The 22,073-nt window shown below is 34.5% G+C and overlaps 1 protein-coding gene across 1 annotated transcript in view; it reads right to left on the bottom strand.

Moving 5' to 3' along the window:
• FER (FER tyrosine kinase) overlaps positions 1-22,073 on the bottom strand; it is a 427,159-nt gene that overhangs the window by 325,086 nt on the left and 80,000 nt on the right. The window contains exons 6-9 of the mRNA XM_021701487.2: positions 15,954-16,137; positions 12,926-13,063; positions 12,222-12,341; positions 1,472-1,594 (exon numbers count right to left, since the gene is read on the bottom strand). Coding sequence (XP_021557162.1) covers positions 1,472-1,594; positions 12,222-12,341; positions 12,926-13,063; positions 15,954-16,137 — 565 coding nt within the window. The remainder of the gene's footprint in view (positions 1-1,471; positions 1,595-12,221; positions 12,342-12,925; positions 13,064-15,953; positions 16,138-22,073) is intronic.

Genomic DNA, 22,073 nt, shown 5'->3' with positions numbered 1-22,073 from the left:
CAGTTGGGGGAAAATATGAATACAGAAGGGTTATCCGGGGTGGAAATTGTTTTTAAGAGTCAAGACATAAGCATATTTAAAAAGTGAGCACTGGACTCAATTAAGAAGAAAAGATGAACATAATATGACAAATAATGTAAAATTTCTGAGAAAGTATGAGATGACAAGATACAAAAAACGGGCCCAAGAAGTAGACTTAGGACAAGGAGCAGTTCCTCTATGGAAGCAAGTACAGAGAATGGGTACAAATGCAGTGGATGTGCATATCTAGTCATAGAAAATAACAGAATTGCAACCTGATGATTCTAATTTTTCTGTAATGTAGAAGAGGTCCATCCGCTGTCTATAATGGGGGAGACGAGAGGATCAGAGACTTGAGAGAAGTGGAGAATATTTGAGATGTTATATAGAAAGAGCAAGTATAGACCAGAGAAATCCGACACATCACAATTTCCTTAAGAATCTTGCTAAACCAAGCCAATTATGAGAGAATGATAGCAAGAAATTCATACGCTCCAGTCAGTAGAGAAACCATACTAGTTATACCTGTTGGAGATGCAAGCAATAACCGAAGCCAAAACATAGATTTTAAATTATAGATCAAAATGTAAACGTTAAAACAGCAGAAAACATAATTAGTGAAAACAACATAATTAGTGAAAACAACCCAAGTAAGAGGATCCAGTAGGATATTTACAGATCCAGAAGTCAGCAAGAAAAATGAAAGTAAGACAAAACAGCACAGCAAATCTTTTTTGTTAATTTTGATTTTTTTTATTGTTATGTTAATCACCATATATTACATCATTAGTTTTTGATGTAGTGTTCCATGACTCATTGTTTGTGCATAACACCCAGTGCTCCATGCAGAACGTGCCCTCTTTAATACCCATCACCAGGCTAACCCATCCTCCCACCCCCTGCCCCTCTATGTGGTATATATATACAATGGAATATTATGCAGCCATCAAAAGGAATGAGAGCTTGCCATTTGCAACGACATGGATGGAACTGGAGGGTGTTATGCTGAGCGAAATAAGACAATCAGCACAGCAAATCTTAAAGGGATTTTTATAAGTGAAGCAGATTGCTATTTTCTCTAAGTGTGTTTGCTTCCTTCTAACACAGAGAAGCCAATTTTAGATAACACTAATCTGCCACTTTCTCAACAAGGAATGCACAGTGAAATCTGGTGGACACTGATAAGGAGAATAAAGACAATTTTTAACAGGATTTTTCAGAAAATAGTTCAAACTGTTAAAACATTGAGACATGATCAGTCCACTATATTGACAAAGCCCAGATCATTTTTCCAGAGTCCTACAAAGTAACTCAATTACACTAAGTTTTACACTGAAAATGAAATTTCAGCTTCTAGAAATTTTACATCCATGATAACATGTAACTGAAGTATTCTGTAAAATTAAATCAATTAAACTTTCTTCCTGCAAATTATTTTTGTTTTACTCACTCAGACTTCTTTTCATAGGTCTTAGAAGATTCCTCAATTCTCTTCTCTAGCTCCAAGACAGCCTCCTCCTTGTTTAAAAGCATCTGCTGTGTCTGCATAAGTTCCTCTGCTAAAGTTTTCAACCTAGAATGAACAGTTTCCTCATTATAAATCAGTAAGTTAGTTATATTCACTTTATGCACACACCCTGAGCATTCATACATCTAAGATGGTGATGTCCAAAATGGTAGCCACATGTAATTTAATTTAAAATAAAGTAAAATTTCAGTTCCACCCCTAGCAATAGGAAAAAACTGAAAATAAATGCCCATCTATAAATAACTACATTAAATTTTATTACATGTAAGCATTAAAACACTGTACACTATATTTCATATATATTAAGAAAAGAGGATAATGCAAAAAAGTATGCATAGAATAAGCCCATTTAAGTCAAGAAAACAATTTATATACATGGATATGCTTGTATATACATTCTGGAAAGATACATGAACTTTTTTCACCAATTAACACAGGAAGGTACAAATGGGATCTATAAAAAGGAAAGCTTTGATTTCCACTGTACCCCCTTTTGTAAGGTTTTATGGATTTTATCATCTGCAAGCATTAGCTGGATAATTTTTAAAGACTTAATGTTATTTAAAGACACAAAAGCCAAAAACAATTGTAGATAGTAACAAGTTTTCAGCACTTATACAGAAACTTTTCTATCCTCAAACCATTGGCCATCATTATCTAAATCTTATAGCACTCTTGCAGAAATGTATCTTCCTAAAAATCTATACATTATAAACTTCCAATACTGTCACATTCATTGTGACATTTGGGCTAATTAAAAAAATAAAAAAACAGAAAAGGGTTACAGTTGCCTCAAGTAATTTTTCTGACATCTCTTTCTCTATGACTGCAACATAAATTGAAGAAAAAAAAACATTTCTTATGATCTCTTTCTTAAAATATAATTGCAGCAGCATAGCAATTTATGGGTGACCTTCTACACCATGACACAAATCTTTATTAGCTTTTCTCAAGATTAAACAGAAAATAGCTCCTAATCAACCAAACAAAAGTTATGAGTTTCTCCTAAATATATTTATCTCCTAAACACACAACCTAATCCACCCCAACCAACAAATCCAGCTGCCTTCTTCTGTGTGATTTTTTGTGTCTCTTAATCACAATATCCTTTTAACATGTCACCTGCCTTCTAATATTTCACATATTTCCAAATCTTTCCCAGTCACTCATTCAAACCAAATACCAAACTTGAACTAAGACTATAAATGAGAACAGCAAAAAACAAACTTGATAAAACGACAGTCCTGCTTAAAATGTGAGAGTACTGCATTATTTATTGTTCCATTGATGGACAAGGTTGATTCAGACAGCCTAATGGGTTAAATTGGCAGCATTCCCTACAATAGGACTCAGACCTTCTCTGTAAAGGTCTAGAAAATAAATATTTTAGGCTTTGCCATCAAGAGACAAAATCAAGGATATTACATAGGTACTAACATAACAAAGAGAAAACAAATACAAACATCTCATTGAAAAATTCAAAATATAATAATAATTGGGTACAATTCATCATAACACCGGTGTATTAATGAGGACAGAAATCTTTTGAAGGTAATAATTTTTCCCTTCATTGGGGTTCAAAGTTAGTGCTCATCATCAAAATCAAATGTAAATGTTCATTTGTTAAAGCAGATATATAATGAGATTTCATGTATTTCATCTTTGAAAGGATCTTTTCACATAGATGGATACTGCCAAATATCAATAACAATCATAAGCATATGACTTTAATTGAGTATATTTACAGCTTAGAAGGCATTTATAAAATTACATTGCATGCTTTTTAGCATGTCATTACATTGCAGACTCATCACTCCTAACTGAAAGTTAGGTGGGAACTCCTTAATTGCACAGTTGAATGGATTTTTGAAATGCTGAAATACTTGTACAGAGGTCCAAAACTCACTGTTAGAAATGTAGTTTGAGCTTAGAAAATACATCAGCTACAAATTTGGTGGGAATGGTAATCTTGCTTCATGTTTTAATGTTTGATGGCACAGGAAGTATATACAATAGCCTGCCATTACCTGGGATTCAAGTAACATTATTTGTCATCTAAATGATTTTTTCTACAGTACAAATTCTGCATATAAGCACTGTATTATCTTGTAATTTTAGGTTGAATATATTAGGAAAATATTCAAGTCTTTAGCACAAGCTAATTTTTCTGAAGCTTTTGGAATTCAGTGTTGAATAACAGCGGTTGAGGGAAATTCTGATTTAGAAAAATTTCAGTCTTGGCTCTGACCTCAAAAAAAAAAATCACAATAAAACTTTACTACTTCTAACTTATCAAAATCCTACATGATAGGGCAAGTGGGGACATTCAATTTCAATTTTTGACAAAAAATTCATGGAACTGATGATGGTCAAGTCCTTGAGAGCAAATGAAGGCCATTACTGACATTATTAGTTTAAGAACACATGTTTAGATTCAAATATTTTTCCATGAAGTGCCTCCTTATGAAAAATACAATGAATAATCATACTAGGTAAAAACCTAACATTTTCACAAGCTTTGTAAATTTGTTCACGTAAGCCTCTTCCTGATCCACACATTTTTAACACCATCATTTGTAACACTTCAGTTTGTATTGAATTAGTGTTTTCTCGATCTCTTTGAAAATATTCTTGTCTGTAGTTGAGCCACAAAAACTATTCCTAGAGAGTAATTCTTCAGTCATGTCAGACTTGGCACTGACTCCTCAAACAAACAACTGAGCAGTTTTGATCACACCTGCTGACTTATCAAGAGACAGAGAAAGCCACTTGAAATCATTTATTTTTTAAATTAACTAATGAGGTAGCTCCCAATCTTCTCACTCTTCAAGTGAGTGTTCTCACTGAAAGACTAACAGACTACAGACTAAGTTTATTTTCTCTAGACATATTTCCTATTTCCTTAGTTACCACAGTGAAACACTAATTCACCAGTGGTAAATGCCTTTCCCTGTTCAGATAACAAATGAGCCACCCAGAAACTTATTTTGGTTGCATCCTCATTTTCGTATTTTTCTAAAAAAAGTCTGCTGTGCTGAGGTATTCCATTTAAAAATTTTTTTAAAGATTTTATTTATTTATTTAAGAAAGAGAGAGAAAGAGTACGAGCAGGAGCAGGGGGAGGGGAAGCAGACTCCCCGTTGAGCAGGGAGCCCGACGCGGGGCTCGATCCCAGGAACCTGAGATCATGACCTGAGCTGAAGGCAGACGCTTAACCGACTGAGCCACCCAGGTGCCCCTCCATTTTAAATTTTATAATTTTTCTCACTAGTGCTCTCTTGCAAGTTGGTAATACTGAAATGAGTATTTAGACTGGTAATGTTAACATATATTGTATCATTTAGCACAGCCATAGTGTCATTACATAATAAACACAATACTTTGCCATCTAATTGAATAACAAAATAATCCACACTCTACTGTGTCTTATCTTGATAAGCACCGAGTAATATATAGAATTGTTGAATCACTCTATCGTACACCTGAAACAAATATAACACTTATATGTTAATTACACTGGAATTAAAATTTTAAAAATTTTAAAAGGTGTAATATTCAAAATCTATTCTCTTTTTTGGCTTTGACATGATCAGCAAGGGCTGATAAGAAAAAGCCATTCAAATGCTGTAATAGAGCAATATGTGCGGCACTCAAAATGCTACTGAGTTAGAACAATGTCACTAGGATCTGTAATGCACGAAGCAGCAGTGTGACGTGAAGGGAATGCCATCTATGGTCTCTGTCACAAATGCTCAACTCTGTCATTGTAGCAAGAAATCACCCATAGACCCACCCATGGACAATAGATAAATGAATGAGCATGGCCGTGTTCTAATAAACCTTTATTTATGTACTCTGATGTTTAAACTTCACATTATGTGTCACAAAATATGTTTCTGTTGATTTTTTTAAACATTTAAAAATGTAAACAGCATTCTTAGCTTACAGACTCCACAAAAATAAGTAGCAAGCAGGATATGGCCCACAGCCTGCAGTTTGTTAATTCATATCCCATAAAATCCAAAAGAATTACTTTTCCACAGATAATTACCATTCTTCAATTCTTATTTAGGGGTGTCTGGGTGGCCCAGTCTGTTAAGCATCTGCCTTTTTTGGCTCAGGTCACAAACGGATGCCTCATCTATCCCAAATGTCAAAACCAATGTAATAAACACATATATTCTTCTAATGTTCACAATTTTATAGATCTATCTTCTTCAAGTTATTTTGATGAGCTAAAATTACTGAGTCCCAAATTATTCAATTAAATAGTGATTAGATGAGAGGAAATACTTGCATATATAATCTTAATAAATGGATGATTAAAATCAATATAGTATCTTTTCTAGCATTTGGCAAAGAGTGATTCAAAACAGAGGCAGATGGGGGAAGGGTGATGAAGGGGAGGAAGAGAGGCTGTAGATCACAGAGACAAAAGAAACAACCTCAGATTGCAGCTTGAAGGTAATGCAACTTAAATGCATGTGTGATAGAAGTGTAGAATCTCAGGTGTCCAGTGTTAGAAATTATCAGAGGCTGAGGAAGCAGCCCTCTACGACATCATGATCTACCATGCAAAAAAAAAAAAAAAAAAAATTCCCATAAGTAGGAAATAAACAATCCTACAAATACTGAGTTTAAGTCTTCTATATACCACACTTTCATAAATGTAGCTGATACAAATAATGAGAATATGATAAAATGCTTCATGGCACATATTTAGATGGGTAAATGCAGTAACTTTGTCATTTAATATTATTATAACATTAGATTTCCATCAAGCCCTCTTTTGGATATAAATACTAGTTGTGTAATAACGTCAGAACCTCCTACATTTAGCTGAGAAAACTCTACATGATACCATAAGCAGGAACCAAGAATAGAAATTATTAAATATATCAGTAAGTTTCTGCTAATAAAAATGACAATTTGTATGTTACATTCAGGAATTAAAAAAAAAAAGCCCCCTTCCCAAATTAAAAGGAGTCTTTTTATGAATAGCAAAGTGAAAGATATAACCTTAGGGAAAGGGCATCTACTTGAACTTCAAACACCTTACAATTTAACACTGACCCAGAAGTATAGCAGAGGAGAAGAAAAGACAGAGACAAAAAGGAATTCCCAGTAAGACTATTGTAAAAATACTACTTTTTCTCGTGACTCTATACAACTTTTTTTTTTAAAGATTTTATTTATTTATTTGTCAGAGAGAGAAAGAGAGCACAAGCAGAGGCAGAGGCAGAGGGAGAAGCAGGCTCCCCGCTGGGCAGGGAGCCCGATGTGGGGCTCGATCCCAGGACCCTGGGATCATGACCTGAGCGAAAGGCAGATGCTTAACCGACTGAGCCACCCAGGCGTCCTGACACTATACAACTTGAGGAATATAAACTCATTAGAAAAGTTTAACAAAAAGACATTCTTTAAATATGAAAGATACTTATTCAAATAGAGCGGCAGTCTTTAGCCATTTTGGGTCAAAGTCCTCTGAAAATTTGCAGGAACCTGCCACCAGAAAGTAACACATACATTTCTACACACAATTTTACTGGGTTTATGGTACAGATTTTCAATCCTGTCCACACGATAAAGTCACCTGGGAAGTTTACAAAGAATCCCCATGCCTAGACCGTGCCCTCACAAAACTTGATTTAATTGGTTTGGGTTAGGTCTCAGACATCAGCATTTTTTTTTTTAAAGATTTTATTTATTTATTTGAGAGAGAGAGAATGAGAGAACGAGTACATGAGAGGGGGAGGGTCAGAGGGAGAAGCAGACTCCCCGCTGAGCAGGGAGCCCGATGCGGGACTCGATCCAGGGACTCCCGGATCACGACCCGAGCCAAAGGCAGTCGCTTAACCAACTGAGCCACCCAGGCGCCCCAGACATGAGCATTTTTTAAAGCTTCTTTACTGATCCTAACATAAAGCCAGAGATGATGACATCTACTATTCAAAAACTCCCTGAAATCTCTCCAGAAAACCCTCTTCATTCACTTGCTCATTCAACAAAGATGTTAATTAATCATCTGTAACATCCAACATTTAGCCAAAAATTCTGAAGAGTCCAAGAGAAATGTAGTCCAGTTTTTTCTCTGTTTCACAGTCACTATGAATCAGCAGTCTGGCAGACTGCCAGTATGACTTGCATTATTAGAAGAATTCTCCAGGAGTCAAATACTAATGATTCTCACTTCCAAACTAATGTACCCTTTCACAAAGGACAGGGTCACCAGATCACTGAAACAAACATAAAGGAATGCAAAACAAACAGTTTTGAAGTTTTCCTATACTATTTCTTATTACAGCTCTTAAATGGGCTCAGGAAAAACGTAGAACATGGGGAAGCACAGGCCATAAAACATTGGCGTTTTCAAAGAACACTTTTGAGAGTGTTCTATTCTAAAACTATATAGAGCAATGTGACTGGGGAACAAATGTTTAGTGAAAGGACAGGAAGTGACACAATAGGAGGAAAAACAAATAGCTAATATTCTGGAGAGAGTCATGCTACAATAAAACTGCAAAGATGAGAGAAATAAAACCACATTTATTTAACATTATTATAAACATTGGCCCCAAAAAGCTTCCCTACTCACCTCATCCATTCACCTCCATTCTGACATATGATCTACATGTATACAAACATATATATGTACTATTTTATTAATAGACTCATTCCATAAATATTACTGTATAACTTGCTTTTGCCTTTTATTGTATACTTTGAAGATCTTTCCATAAAAGCATATGTAAACCTATCTTTACTCTATTTAAAATAGAGTAAAACCTGTATAATCTAGAAAAATTGTGGATATAGTAAGGATATACCATAATTCAACAAACCCCTCATAGATGAATATTTAGGGTGTTTCCAGTATTTTGCCAAAACAAAAGGACTGTTTTAAGACCTTTATAGTCCTTGGCCTCTATCGAAATTAGTATCATATATATTAAAATGTGGTTTCTCAGAAATCCACATTCATATGCAGATATTAAAATCTATACTGTACACCTGAAACTAATATAACACTGTATGTTAACTAAAAGAAAAAAAACTAACTTATGAATTTTGAAATATTTTTGTTTTTACCAAATTTAATAACTAATGAAAGTGACATAATATAGCTTGTAACATAATTTTCTTTTCATATTTAGGAACAAACAAAAAGTTTTCAGACCTCAAGTATTTCCAAAAGCCCATGAAAAACTAAGCATTGCACTTGGAGTCCACCCCAAGCAGTAATTAAAAAAAACAAAACCAACACCTAGAACTTGCTATGTGCTTAGAATACTATTCTAAGTATTCTACATTTATTCATGCATGTAAGCTTTACAACAACACTATGAGTTGGGGGCCATTATTATTACCATTTTATTTTTGAGGAAAATGACACATAAAGGAACTAAGTAATCTGTCCAGTTTCACAGAGGTAATGTCATACTGTAAGGATTCAGAAGCAGGCAATCCACCATGTTACTTACACTTGCACATAGATCTTTGCTTACCTATAGGCTAAAGTTCTACAAGTAAAATTTCAACTCAAAGTGTATGAGCAAGTACAACTTTGATGTATGTTGCAAAATTATCCTCCAAGAAGCTTACACTAATTTACCTTTCTGCCAAGACTTTATAAGAGGGCTTATTTCTCTATACCCTTCATAACAGTGGGTATTATCAAATTATTTCATTCTTGCCAATCTGGTAGGTGGAATAACTTCCTTTTTAAAAATGGATATTTCTTTATTGTTACAGGACTATTGGTCATTTGTATTTATTTTTCCAAAGCTATCTATCTGTTCATTTGTTTAATTCATTTCTATTGGATATAATGTTTCAGCACATTCAACAACAAAATTGATAAATTAAGAAAGAAACTAGTTTAACTTTAAAGCACTAATATTATGGTAAAAGGAAAGCAAGACTTTGTATCATATTAAATATATACATACGTGTGTATATATAAAATTTTTTAATGGAATTATCTTAGATTATTTTAACAGTGCCAATAAACACACTGTATAATTCATTCTTGGAATAAAATTCTCAAGGGAAACCTGCTCTTAAACTCCTATCCTGATTTAGACACTGTTCAGTGAAATGTAGCTAAAGTTTTGCCTCAGTAAGATGTAAGCAATTAAATATTCTATCACATTATCAAAGATTTATTATCCTAAATTTATTACATTTTTTCATTGCTTCATCACCATAATTAAGGAATAATGATTTATGTGCATAACTAGTGTTGTTCTCATTATACCCTGAAAAGCAATAAGACAAATTACTCTTTGGTCACAAAATCTCTTATTTTACATAAGCTTTTAACAGGTAGCTATTTTTAATTTTACCATATTATACGCCAATATTTCTATGCTCATTCTTTCTTGGTGTTTATTAAAATAAATTGATGGATTTTAGCATAAATACCTTGGAGGTATTAACCCTTGCAACCTTAAATATACAGTAAATATATTCTGATGATTAAATGAATAAATTACTTGGGACCAATACAATGATCAGAAAAACAGGAGTAATTTATGCCATATTCCTTCACCAAGCAGCACAGGAATCAAAAAATGAAATCTGTCACTGCACAAGAATTGAGAAACTCTACTATCCATTTTGTGCCATTTTGTGCCATAAATCCAACTCTTGTTCACAGCAGAGTTTCTCAACCTTGGCACTATTAACATTTTCACCAGATAATTCTTTGTTGTAGGCGGCTGTCCGATGCACTGTAGGATATTTAGCAGCATCCATGGCCTCTACCCACTAGTTACCAGCAGTACCTTCCCACCTGACAAACAAAAATGTCTCCAGATAGGGTGCCTGGGTGGCTCAGTTGGTTAAGCGACTGCCTTCGGCTCAGGTCATGATCCTGGAGTCCCAGGATCGAGTCCCGCCTGGGGCTCCCTGCTCGGCAGGGAGTCTGCTTCTCCCTCTGACCCTCCTCCCTCTCATGCTCTCTGTCTCTCATTCTCTCTCTCTCAAATAAATAAATAAAATCTTTAAAAAAAAAATGTCTCCAGATATTGTCAAATGTTCCCTGGGGACAAAAATCACCCAGGGTGAGGACCACTGGTTTAAAGATAGCTAACATTATAAGTGTATATCTAAATCCAAAGTGAGACTCCTGTGAAGAACTTCAAAACTTGGGAATAGCTTCAAGAATCCCAATATGGTTGCTAGAAAAACCTCCCTAATTCAGTGTACTCCCATGCCTCCCTTCCATTCAACAGTCAATCCACCGTAACTTTTAAGCCTTCATTTTGTTCAGGTGACTCAACAAGCATTTGTTAGTTTCTTCCATCCCACCTGCCCAACTTTAAAGTTATCAAACCCCTTTCCAAGAGTTAGTCGCAGGATCCTACCACTCAGTTAATCATTTGTAACACCAAAATATTACTGAACAATAGAAAGGAGATGGTTAAATTGTATTAGATGGGGACTTTTGGCTGAGTCTTTTGAGGTAAAGTGCCAACAGGTCAGATGATACTACGTGTCCAATATTGAAGACAAATGAGTGCATAATCATTCCTAGCTGTGGTTCTGACCCAGAAGACAAGTACATACAGTGCTTATTAATAAATATGTTTCTTTGTGTTGCTCCTAAAAAAAAAAAATCAAGGGATGAGTTAAATATCTATTTATTTGAAAGAGAAAGAGTGTGAGAGCACAAACAAGGGGGGGAAGTGCAGAGGGAGAAGCAGCTCCCCACTGACCAGGGAGCCCAGTATGGGGCTCGATCCCAAGACCCTTGGCTCATGACCCAGCTGAACGCGGATGCTTAACCAACTGAGCCACCCAGGGACCCCTGAGTTAAATATTTAAAAGTAGAGTGCCTTAACTATGTTTTCTTTTCTTTTTTCTTTTCTTTCTTTTTTTTTTTAAGATTTCATCTATTTATTGGATAGAAAGAGCACAAGCAGGGGAAGCTGCAGGTAGGGGGAGAGAGAGAAGCAGGCCCCCCTCCTTGCCCCACACAGCAGGGAGCCCACATGGGGCTCGAAACCAAGACTCTGGGATCATGATCTGAGCTGAAGGCAGATGCTTAACCGACTGAGCCACCCAGGCGCCCCATTAACTATGTTTTCTAAATTTAAAAATATACTATTAATAGCCTCTAATACTTGAAAAGGACTTAAAAACACATTAAGATTTCTCAAAACTCCTTTAAAATATTAGGCAACAATAACAAGATGAAGAACTAATTTATTTAAAAGCATATAACAGAAGGCATCCTTGCTTAAAAAGAATTCAATTAAAAGTCAAATTTTTATACTAAACACTTCTGACACCTATGAGTTTCTTCTTTACCACTCAGTCTTCTCATTTCCAAAATGGTTCTGCCAGAAAGTTTTGAGTATTGAATGGGAAATAAATAAATAAATAAGTTTTGAAAAGAATGAACCATTATTCCAATATAAGTAACTGGGCAAGTGACTATAACATCACACAGAATTTTGATTTTCAGAATTACCAAAATTAGTGATCACAATGAATAAAGTTAATATATTTTTCAAAACATTTCTTTCTGACCAAACAACAATCAGTTCATTTTTAATTAACTTTTCATTACTTGGAAAAAATAAAGATTGGAATTTTTAATCTGATAAAGTAAAACTATAAATAATAACACTAATATTTAAACTGTTCAGATTTTCTAAATACTTACATCACTTGTAAACTTTCTGCTGTTAAATTATTCCACATAATTTCATTTGCCTGAAGATTTTCATTTTCTTCTAGTAAGGAAGTATCAAACTCAATTTCTTGCTCTTTAGCAGCTGTTGTTCTAATAAAGCATGCCAAATAATTTTGATCAATATGAATATACTATCATAATATATCTTAGTATACACCAAAGGCAGAATATTTGTTATCCAAAATTATGTTCACAAAATAAAGTAAATACAAATAGTATAAATCAAATTAAACCCCAGGCACCAAGATCTAGTCACATAATTTCAGCCTTAATTTCATTTGTAGAATATGGCTATTAACCTGTTTTATTCCTGTCACAATTTTAATGAGTATGCATGGATAAATAATTGATGCATCGTAAATTTAATATACATATAAAGTCATAGTATTATCATTATACAAATGTTGAAAAAATATATAACTTCATGGATTAAATACAGGTTTAAGCAATGATACGGTAACAACTGAAAAATTTTTTAAAATACTTATATAAATTAAATAGTTATCACTGAGAAAGAACTTTAAAAATAATTAAAAGCAGATAAATTAATCAGTAATACTGTATGTCCTAACAAGCTCTTTAATATTTTATTTTAATTTAGCTAAATACTATATGGTAGAAAAAAATAATACTGTCACAAATACTGAAAAGAAGAATGAAAATATTATACATACCTGTGAACATCTATGAAATTATTATATTCTGTGCTAGGGTCTATCTGTTCAACCGACATTTGAATCTCTTTATGGACATTCACTATTTCTTCTGTAACAAGACTGGTTATCTGGCTGTATTCATCAAATATACCTTTTCTGAAAACAAAAATAAAATTTTACAACATTTTTAAGTTTTCAAGGGAAACACAGGCCGAAAAAGGATTCAGAACAATAAATGTAAGAAATGTAGGGCGCCTGGGTGGTTCAGTTGGTTAAGCGACTGCCTTCGGCTCAGGTCATGATCCTGGAGTCCCGGGATCAAGTCCCGCATCGGGCTCCCTGCTCGGCGGGGAGTCTGCTTCTCCCTCTGACCCTCCCCCCTCTCATGTACTCGCTCTCTCTCATTCTCTCTCTCTCAAATAAAAAAAAAAAAAAAAAAAAAGAACTGTAATACCAGTATCTATAGATGGTGATTTTATGCACCACCTTATTTCATATACCTGGACAGTAAAGGGATTATACAAAGGCACAGATTAACAAGTTACATTTGATATAATAGTTGCAAATGATCTAGAATAAGACATTACCTTTTCCAACATGTATTTGACATGTCCAAAATGTAAGGTCAGGTTGATCACTTTCTATTTCTAAAGACTGAACACAGAAATGTTCAATTCCAGCACATGGAACTGTGGATCAATTCCCGTCTCTTTAATGTTTCTCTCTGGCTGTTACTTCCTCAAATGTCCTACCTCTTGGTTTTCTCTTGCTCCTGGGCCCCTGCTCTTTCCTCTATACTTAAGTATAGAGTTCAACTGGTTCTATACCTTCAGTGACATCTAGATCTCTTCTCCTGACCTCCAGTCAGCAGGAAAAATGTCATAAAACATATTAGCTTTATCTAATGAATACAAAAAGAAAAAACTCTGCTGTAGCAAAGACCTGATCTCCAACTTAAGAATGCTATGCTGTCAAAACATACCACTGGTCAAAAGTGGCCTCAACAATGAGTGTGGACAGATAGGCTTATCTTGCCTTTTCCCAAATAAATATAAGGCATAGTTTGCTCTTCTTTTCCAAAATCATTACTCATAAAAAACTATTACTTACAAAATCTCTCTTGTTTACTATTCTCCCAAAAGCCAAATACTGTTTGGGTTAAAAAAAAAAAAAAGATTTAAACTGCTTCAGGCAATGCTAATTTGAAATGATTACAGGAATCACCTGACAAAATTTAAAGAAAAGAGGAAGGCAGAGAAATTTAAAACAGATTTAGTAAATATCCCTGGGGTTCTGAATATCCGAATATCCCTGAAAATACTGAATGATATTAATGTAAATGACCCCATCTAGATAACTCTCATAAAGCAATACTATAATATGATGTGGAGATGATTATTAATATCCACCTTTAGGACAAATGGAATTTTAAAAAACGAATTCTCCTAATGTTGTTAAATGAATGTGACATGGAATTCAATTTCAGTGAAATCATCAAGCTTGAATATTTTAAATGCTATATCTAAAATAATTTATTGTTAAAGATAATATGCTACAGGAAACTACTATGTCGCAAAAAGACATCTAGTGATGATGAAGATGCCATTATTGAAGATTCATGTGAAGAATTTGAAAAAATAATGACTCATGAAATGAGAATAGGAAAGGAAGTATTTCTGAATCAACAATATTTAATTTAAAGTAGACATAACTATGGGGTGCCTGGGTGGCTCAGTCCATTAAAAATCTGACTCTTGATTTCAGCTCAGGTCATGATCTCAGGGTCCTGAGATGGAGCCCCATGTGGGGCTTAGCAGGGAATCTACTTGAGATTCTCTCTCTCTCTCTCTCTCTCTCTCTCTTCCTCTCTCTCCCCCCTGCCCCTCCCCACTCATGTACTCATATGCTCTCTCTCTCTCTCTAAATAAATCTTTAAAAATTAATAAAAAATAATGTATATGTAAACAAATTTATACATTAAATATTTTAGGTAGATATTTTATCAATACCATTAGAAATTTACATATTCAAGTCAACTAAAAACACTTTTTTATTTTTTACTGGGAAAATGGGAGATCACCTAAACCGGCTAATGAAGCAGATGAAGTCTACCAAAGCATGGCTTATCTTTTTCTGTTGTCTTGTACTGATGTCTATGGTAAACATGTGTGCTTTTGACATACTGCCCAAAGTATATTGTTAGCTCCTTGAAGGCAAAAATTGTGGCCAAATCACAGGCAGTGTGTTTTACATACAGGAGAACTTCAATAAACATTTGTTGATTTTAACCTCACACAATAAAAGCTGGCAGATAAACCTTCAAAAAATGATTTCCTTTGATGGAGCTAGAACTCTCTAATGCTAAGTGAAGTAAGTCAATCAGAGAAAGACAAATACCATATGATTTCACCCATGTGTAGAATTTAAGAAACAACAACAAATAAAACGAGCAAAAGGAAAAAAGAGAGAGAGAAACTAAGAAACAGACTCTAAGAGAACAAACTGATGGTTACCTGAGAGGAGGTGGTAGGGTGATGGGTGAAACAGATAAAGGGGATCAAGAATACACTTATCACAATGGGCACAGAGTAATGTATAGAATTGCTGACTCACTACATTGTATACCTAAAACTAATACCACACTGGAATTAAAATTAAAAACTTAAAAAAATTATTTCCTTTGGACTTCTCAGTTGCTCAATATTTAAACACAACCCTCTAAAGATAGATATTCACTTCTTAACGCTTGTCAACTAGTGAATTTTTTTAACCTAAATTTCCAGCTAATGGGAGTAGAATAAAAACATACAAAAAGAAGGACCATTCTTAGGGCTAGCTGGAGGATTTAGGAGATGATAATAAGCTGAATGGACACCAGAAGTGAAAATCAAGAAGGACCAAGGTAAAACAGATCTGAAATACACATTGGGCTGGGTCAATAATGAAGTTCACAAAACATAGACAACCTCTATCCAAAAGCTTACCTAGGAAAGAAAATAACATTAATTAAATTAAATTAAAATGCCAAAAAGAAAATGTAACTTACAGTGCTTTTATCATTTCTTCTTGCATCTTTTGTAAGGAGTCCAGAAGCAAAGGAAGTGTGGTGTCATAATACTGATTCTGATGAAGTTGTGCCCCTTTCAATGCCAATACATACTGATTATGCAACATGTGAAGTTTCATTGTCGCTTTGTCATATCGTTCCTTGGCCTTTTCGGTTTCTTTCCCTGAAGAAAACATTGAAGAACGTTAACAAAGAGATAAAGAAACCCTATCCTCTCTATATGCAAACTGAGCGACCACCATTTTATATCTCACACATTTTATGAATACTCAACAAAATTTTATTGAATATATACTATATGCTCAGCTCTATGCAAAGTACTACTTACTTGCCAGTACTGTGCACACAGGCTGCTATGAAGGAGGCATAAATTACAGTAAATGTTTGGTGAATGTAAGTTAATGTATAATATTTTATGAAATTATACAGAAAAATAATCCTCATTTTCAAGAAGCTCACACCGAATTGGAACAACAATGCACATAGACTGTATAACAAAAGAAACAAGAAAGTTTATAAATAATGTTAAATTTTGAGGTCTGTATTTGCGGTATCAATAAAGACAAGGGGAGTCAGAGGAGGCTTTGTAGAAAAACCAAACATGGGGCATGTCCAGGCAGGTATAAGAAAGGCAGAACGGACAGTAATTCCTCCCTTTCTGCCTTTCTTCCTTTCATTCACTGAATTTTATTAACTGATCACCACCAGAACTATGCTAAACATTAGGAATTCAGTACCTAGCAAAACCGAGTCCTCAACATAGAGCCCCTGGTCTGGTGAATTGGAATAGTGAGGGGAAATACGGAGAGAATAAGCAAAATTACATAGGCAAGCAAAGAAATAAGCTCAAAGAGAATAAGTTTTAAGGAAGTGAAGGCAGTATGTCTATAGAGGTAGGGCAATTTTAGGTTGTGAATGATTTGTAAATCAAGCAGAGAAATTTAAACTTGATATGGGAGAAGTCTAGAAGATATTGATAATATTATGAACTAAAACTTTTGGGGGTGCCTTTACTAAAATCACTCAGAAAATATTTACAGATTGACAACATAAATGACTCTATAAATAAAATTTTTAAGCAGGTCTTCAATTTTGGGTGCAAACTGAACAAACATTTCTTGTCAATTATTTAGATTTAGGGATTAAACTTTTCAAAATATTTATTAATTTTTGTCCTTTTTCCAAGGAGAATCCTCCAAATGAATCTTTTCCCAAAAACAGATCTTTTTTGAGAATTTTTGACACCATAGGCTCTCCTCTGCTGCCACTCTGTTTCAGCTTGGCACCCATCTGAGTATTCCCTATAGGCAGGAGTTGGAAAAGCATTCCCTGTTGTAGGATGTCCCTAGCCCAGGGCCAAAAGGAGAAAAACTCAGTGTTTTTATGGAAAGGGGAGACTGCAGACCCTCAGATATGCATGGGCAGAGCAACAGAATAAGAACAGTTCCCTTGCCTTTCTCATCTCCCCTCCGATTCTCAGGCATAGGAACCACATGTAGCTCACCAGCTGGGCAATCTTTCCAGCACACTGGTAGATCTCTGCCACCTACAAATTCTAGTGGTTCCAAGTGCTAGAACCACCACTGACTTCTAGGGAGCTGCACATAATTATTTTACAGAGCATAATTCTCTAGCCATAGTCCATGAGCTGGTTCCCGCACATGGGGATATTACTAATTACCCAAGTTATCTGCAAATTGCTGCCCTAGATACCTATTTTGCTTTATAACATAAGAACTTCTGAAGGAGAAAATATTTTAATCACCAGAGTATCTATTCTAACCCTTCTCATTGCTGTCTGGAAACAGGTTCTAATACCAGACTGGAAGGATAGGAGTAAATATATTAATTCAGTTCTGATCTGAAGGGATCAGAAAAAAATAACATGAGCCACTACAGAAGTAGATTTTCTCACTTTTTGACTACAGCTCACAGGATAATATATTTTACGTCATGAGCCAATAACCATATCCATTTTTAAATATATATATATAATTGAAATAAACTCATGAAAGGCATCCTTACTATGCTTACTATGAATGATGCCCTGTGATTTTAAAAAATTCTATTACATCTGATTTTCAATTTTTTTAAATCTTCATTGAAAAACCAATAAATTTTTTTGCCTCAGTTAATACAAATTCCCTAGAGAAATTTTTACTCATCCTGTATGGTACTAGGGATAATCTTTTTAACTTCACAATTACAAATCACTTCAATAATACTAATCATGAATGATTTTTAAGATTCTCAGGAACACATTCTCCTATATGTTCAATCACTATAATAGTTTTATACATAGAATACTATATTTATTTACTGATAAATATTGCTACTTGGCATCCTTCAAAAAATGTCCCCGAGTGTCAATGCAGTTGACACATCTATGGCCAGGCTCAGAGCCTCCCTCTAAAATAACAACCCCTTTTTTTCCCTATCCACACAAGTCAGGACTATACTCCTATATGAAACTAATACCCAAGAGCCAAAGTGCATACCTAACCAAACTGAAATCAATGTTTTGGTTGGGAGCCAAATCACATTAATGTCTGAATGAGACAGAAAAGTTCACAAACACCTGCTTCAGAAGCCTCCAGAGCAGCCCTTTCGAGGCCTTTTTTGTTGTTGTTCTTTTTTTAATTTCATTCATTTTTAAGCTAGTTTAAGGATATGTTAGTAAAATTTGGCAAATTCTGACAAGAGTTCAAAAAGTCATATACAATTACACAGACAAACTGATCCCAAGTAATAAAGAAGTTTTCTAGAGTCTACATGTTGATAAGAAGAAAATAAGGCAAGCATTTACCAGGCAAGAATATTTAAGTACTGTGTTCTAATTTGTTAATTTTTATTATAAATTCAAAATTATAATTATGTAGTAAATTCAATTAATTTCCATATTTTATGTCACTTTTTAAAAAATATTACTTTTTATATGAACTCTATTATTCCTAGTTAATTACTTGGAATTTTTAGTGTAACTTCAGGAATCAAGCTCTCCACACAAACATTTTCATGGAGACATTTAAACCACCCATCTGTCCTCCTATTTGCACAGATTTTTAAACTGCACACTATCCATCTGTCTTTCTAGCTGGTGAAAAATGATGCACTAAAATGCAACATTCAGCTAAGATTTTGTAATTTAAAATAACATTAGAAAAGTTAAGAATTCCACTTTTTTTCTTTATCATATCTAGTATATGACAACCTGAAAAAGACTATTACAACCAAAATTAATTATCAACAGCTTATCAGTGGTCATTAACACAATTTAGAAAAAATTAAATGCCTTTGAAAACATCCAAGTCAGAATTCATTACATTAAAATACTACTACTACTAATAATAAAGTCTTTAAAAAGAGTTTTGGGTTTAAAATTGAATTTGGGTGTATGTCTTAGTAGGTTTTTGGTTTGTTTGCTTTTGGACTCTATAGCTCACACATATTTATGCACTGGGTTATAAGGTGTACTTGTATATGCACATGACTGATCAACCTATCTATATTTCCCTCCCACCCTCCTTCCTCTGTAAAAATGAACAAAAAGTTTCAAAAACATGCTCACTTGCCATGATTTGGAAAGGGATTCTATTATATTTTTTCCTGATTTGCTTTAAAATAATTATTTAGGTCCCATAAAAACTATATAAGTAAATTCAAGAAATAGTAATAATCTGTGAGAAACAGTTACAAATAAATTTTTTTTCAATTCCATTCACTTCCTAAAATATGTTGCAAAAAACTACCTAACACAATTCTTGCCACATAGCTTCTTGGTGCAGAGTATTTCACATCACTATTACCCTTTCTTAACTTTTAAATAATGATATTTGAGCTTAAAATTAATGTGAAGTATGCAGAGCAAGTAAATTTTTATTGACACAGAATTATACCTCTGTTGCCATATGACTTTTTTTTAATGATGAGAGGCATCAAAGCAGGGCATGCAGTTGTCCTATGTGTCAATTAACAGGGAGGAAAACGTCCAATTTTTCCTCCTCCACATAATGAATTTCACAAAGAGATTGAATTATAGTTCTTTTGCCACCACTTGTTAACAAATCTGTTTAATGTTTGTAATAACAGAGTGTATATACAACATGTCGTGCCATAAACAATATTATGAAGCTAGCAAAACTCAATTATGTAAGTTTGACATTTACAAGAGACAGGCAAGACTACTCATTAAGCTAGGCTAGAAAGTCAAGTATTTTTTATTATAAACTTTGGAAGTGTTTACCATTTGTTAAATATTATGGTAGAAAGCCTCCCGATAGTAAATGAGAAGTGATTATTTTCAAAAAGTAAAATGCCTGCAAGAAGATGAGATCACAAGTAGGCAGAGCGGCAGGCAGAGGGAGGGGGAGAAGCAGGCTCCCCTCTGAGCAGGGAGCCAATGCGGGGCCTGATCCCAGTATCCTGGGATCATGACCGGAGCCGAAGGCAGACGCTTAACCGACTACTTATTTGGGTAACTAAACATTCTACCATCTTACATTTTTCTTTCCTTTCAAAACATTCCTCCTCAACTATATAATTTCTACTTATTACTCTGAGCAAGAAGAAAATGAACAAGAATTCATCCTAATTTATGAGTTAATTGGGCCAAATGTCCACATATGCTTTTTCACATGAAAGTTAAAATTCAAGTATGATGTGGGAACAATGAATGAGCTACCCATTTATTCAGTGCTATTCAGACAAAAGCAGAGTTAAGAAGTCGGTTTTTTCTCAGCTTCTCCTTTGATTACATGTGCAACACAAGCAAGTCTTATAACCTATATTTTAGCTTCTAATTTCCAATCCTGGGAGTTAAATTATCTGCCCTTACCAACTCACTGGTTTGTGGATGGAGACTGAATGGCAAAAAACTGTCAAAATGCAACAGCAAAGGCTAAGGAAGACACAGAATTTGGAGAGCTGGAAAAAACCTTTTGATCATATGCTCCTATAAAGCATTAAAAACTACACTAGGTATATCCATACTGTGCTATTTTTAATAAATTTCGTGGCATACGAAAAAATTGATATATCAATCAAGAAATATTTACTGGATGTGTTATGGGTCCTAAACTGTTCAAGGAACTAAAACAGTGACATTTTATTTAAAAATTGAGCAAAATACCTTTAAAGAGTAAGCTGTCTAACTCTGTGCAGTATCATTTCCTTGCATATAGTGATTGCTAGATTCAACTGACCAACAATCTTTTAATAACTTATAAATTGAATGGTATACCATGCTCAAATCTATATTCTATAATGTAACAAAGCTGTGAAGGAGAGGGTTCTGGGTAGCTGCAATGAAACAACAGCATAATTCTGAGTTTCCCACATAGCATGTGAAAATTTAATAAAAAGCAAAAAGAAAAATAAATAAGCCCACATCCTCAGCATAATAGGGAGAGAATGTCCAAAGTTTAAATTGTCTATGAATAGAAAAATAAGCACCAAATCTCTGTAAAATCTCTCACCCTCCCACTGCAAGCCTCCATGGACACCAAGGGCTGTTCTGAAAAAAAAAAAAAACAAGAAGAAAAAGAGAGAAAGAAAAAGAGAAAAGCTAGCAGTGTACTTAAGACTGATCTAAAACCATCATCATCAGAAGAAAGTTCATTCCACACGTGAACAATACTGGAAAAGCATAATGGTAGATCACAGCACTGACTACAAGAAAGGGAACTAAAAGTGCGTGTGAAGGCAAGGGAAACAGTCTTAGAAAGGTAACACGCCAAGGGCAGAAATGGTTAAAATGAAGGAACTTTGGAAACTCTGAAGGAAAAAAGAAGCAAGAGAGGAAACAAATCCTGCAGGAAAAAAAATGAAAACAAAAATAGATAAATAAGGGGTGCCTAGGTGGTTTAGTCGGTTAAGCGTCTGCCTTCGGCTCCGATCATGATCCCAGGGTACTGGGATCAGGCCCCGCATTGGCTCCCTGCTCAGAGGGGAGCCTGCTTCTCCCCCTCCCTCTGCCTGCCGCTCTGCCTACTTGTGATCTCTCTCTCTCTCTCTGTTAAATAAATAAGTAAAATCTTTAAAAAATAGATAAAAGGACACATCAATCTTTGTCAAGACCATGAAGGGTACAAGATTTTACTC

This window comes from Neomonachus schauinslandi, chromosome 7, assembly GCF_002201575.2.
Source record: "Neomonachus schauinslandi chromosome 7, ASM220157v2, whole genome shotgun sequence".
NCBI lineage: Eukaryota > Metazoa > Chordata > Mammalia > Carnivora > Phocidae > Neomonachus > Neomonachus schauinslandi.
The sequence above is the reverse complement of the archived record's forward strand: the minus strand, read 5'-3'. Positions and strand labels throughout refer to the sequence as shown.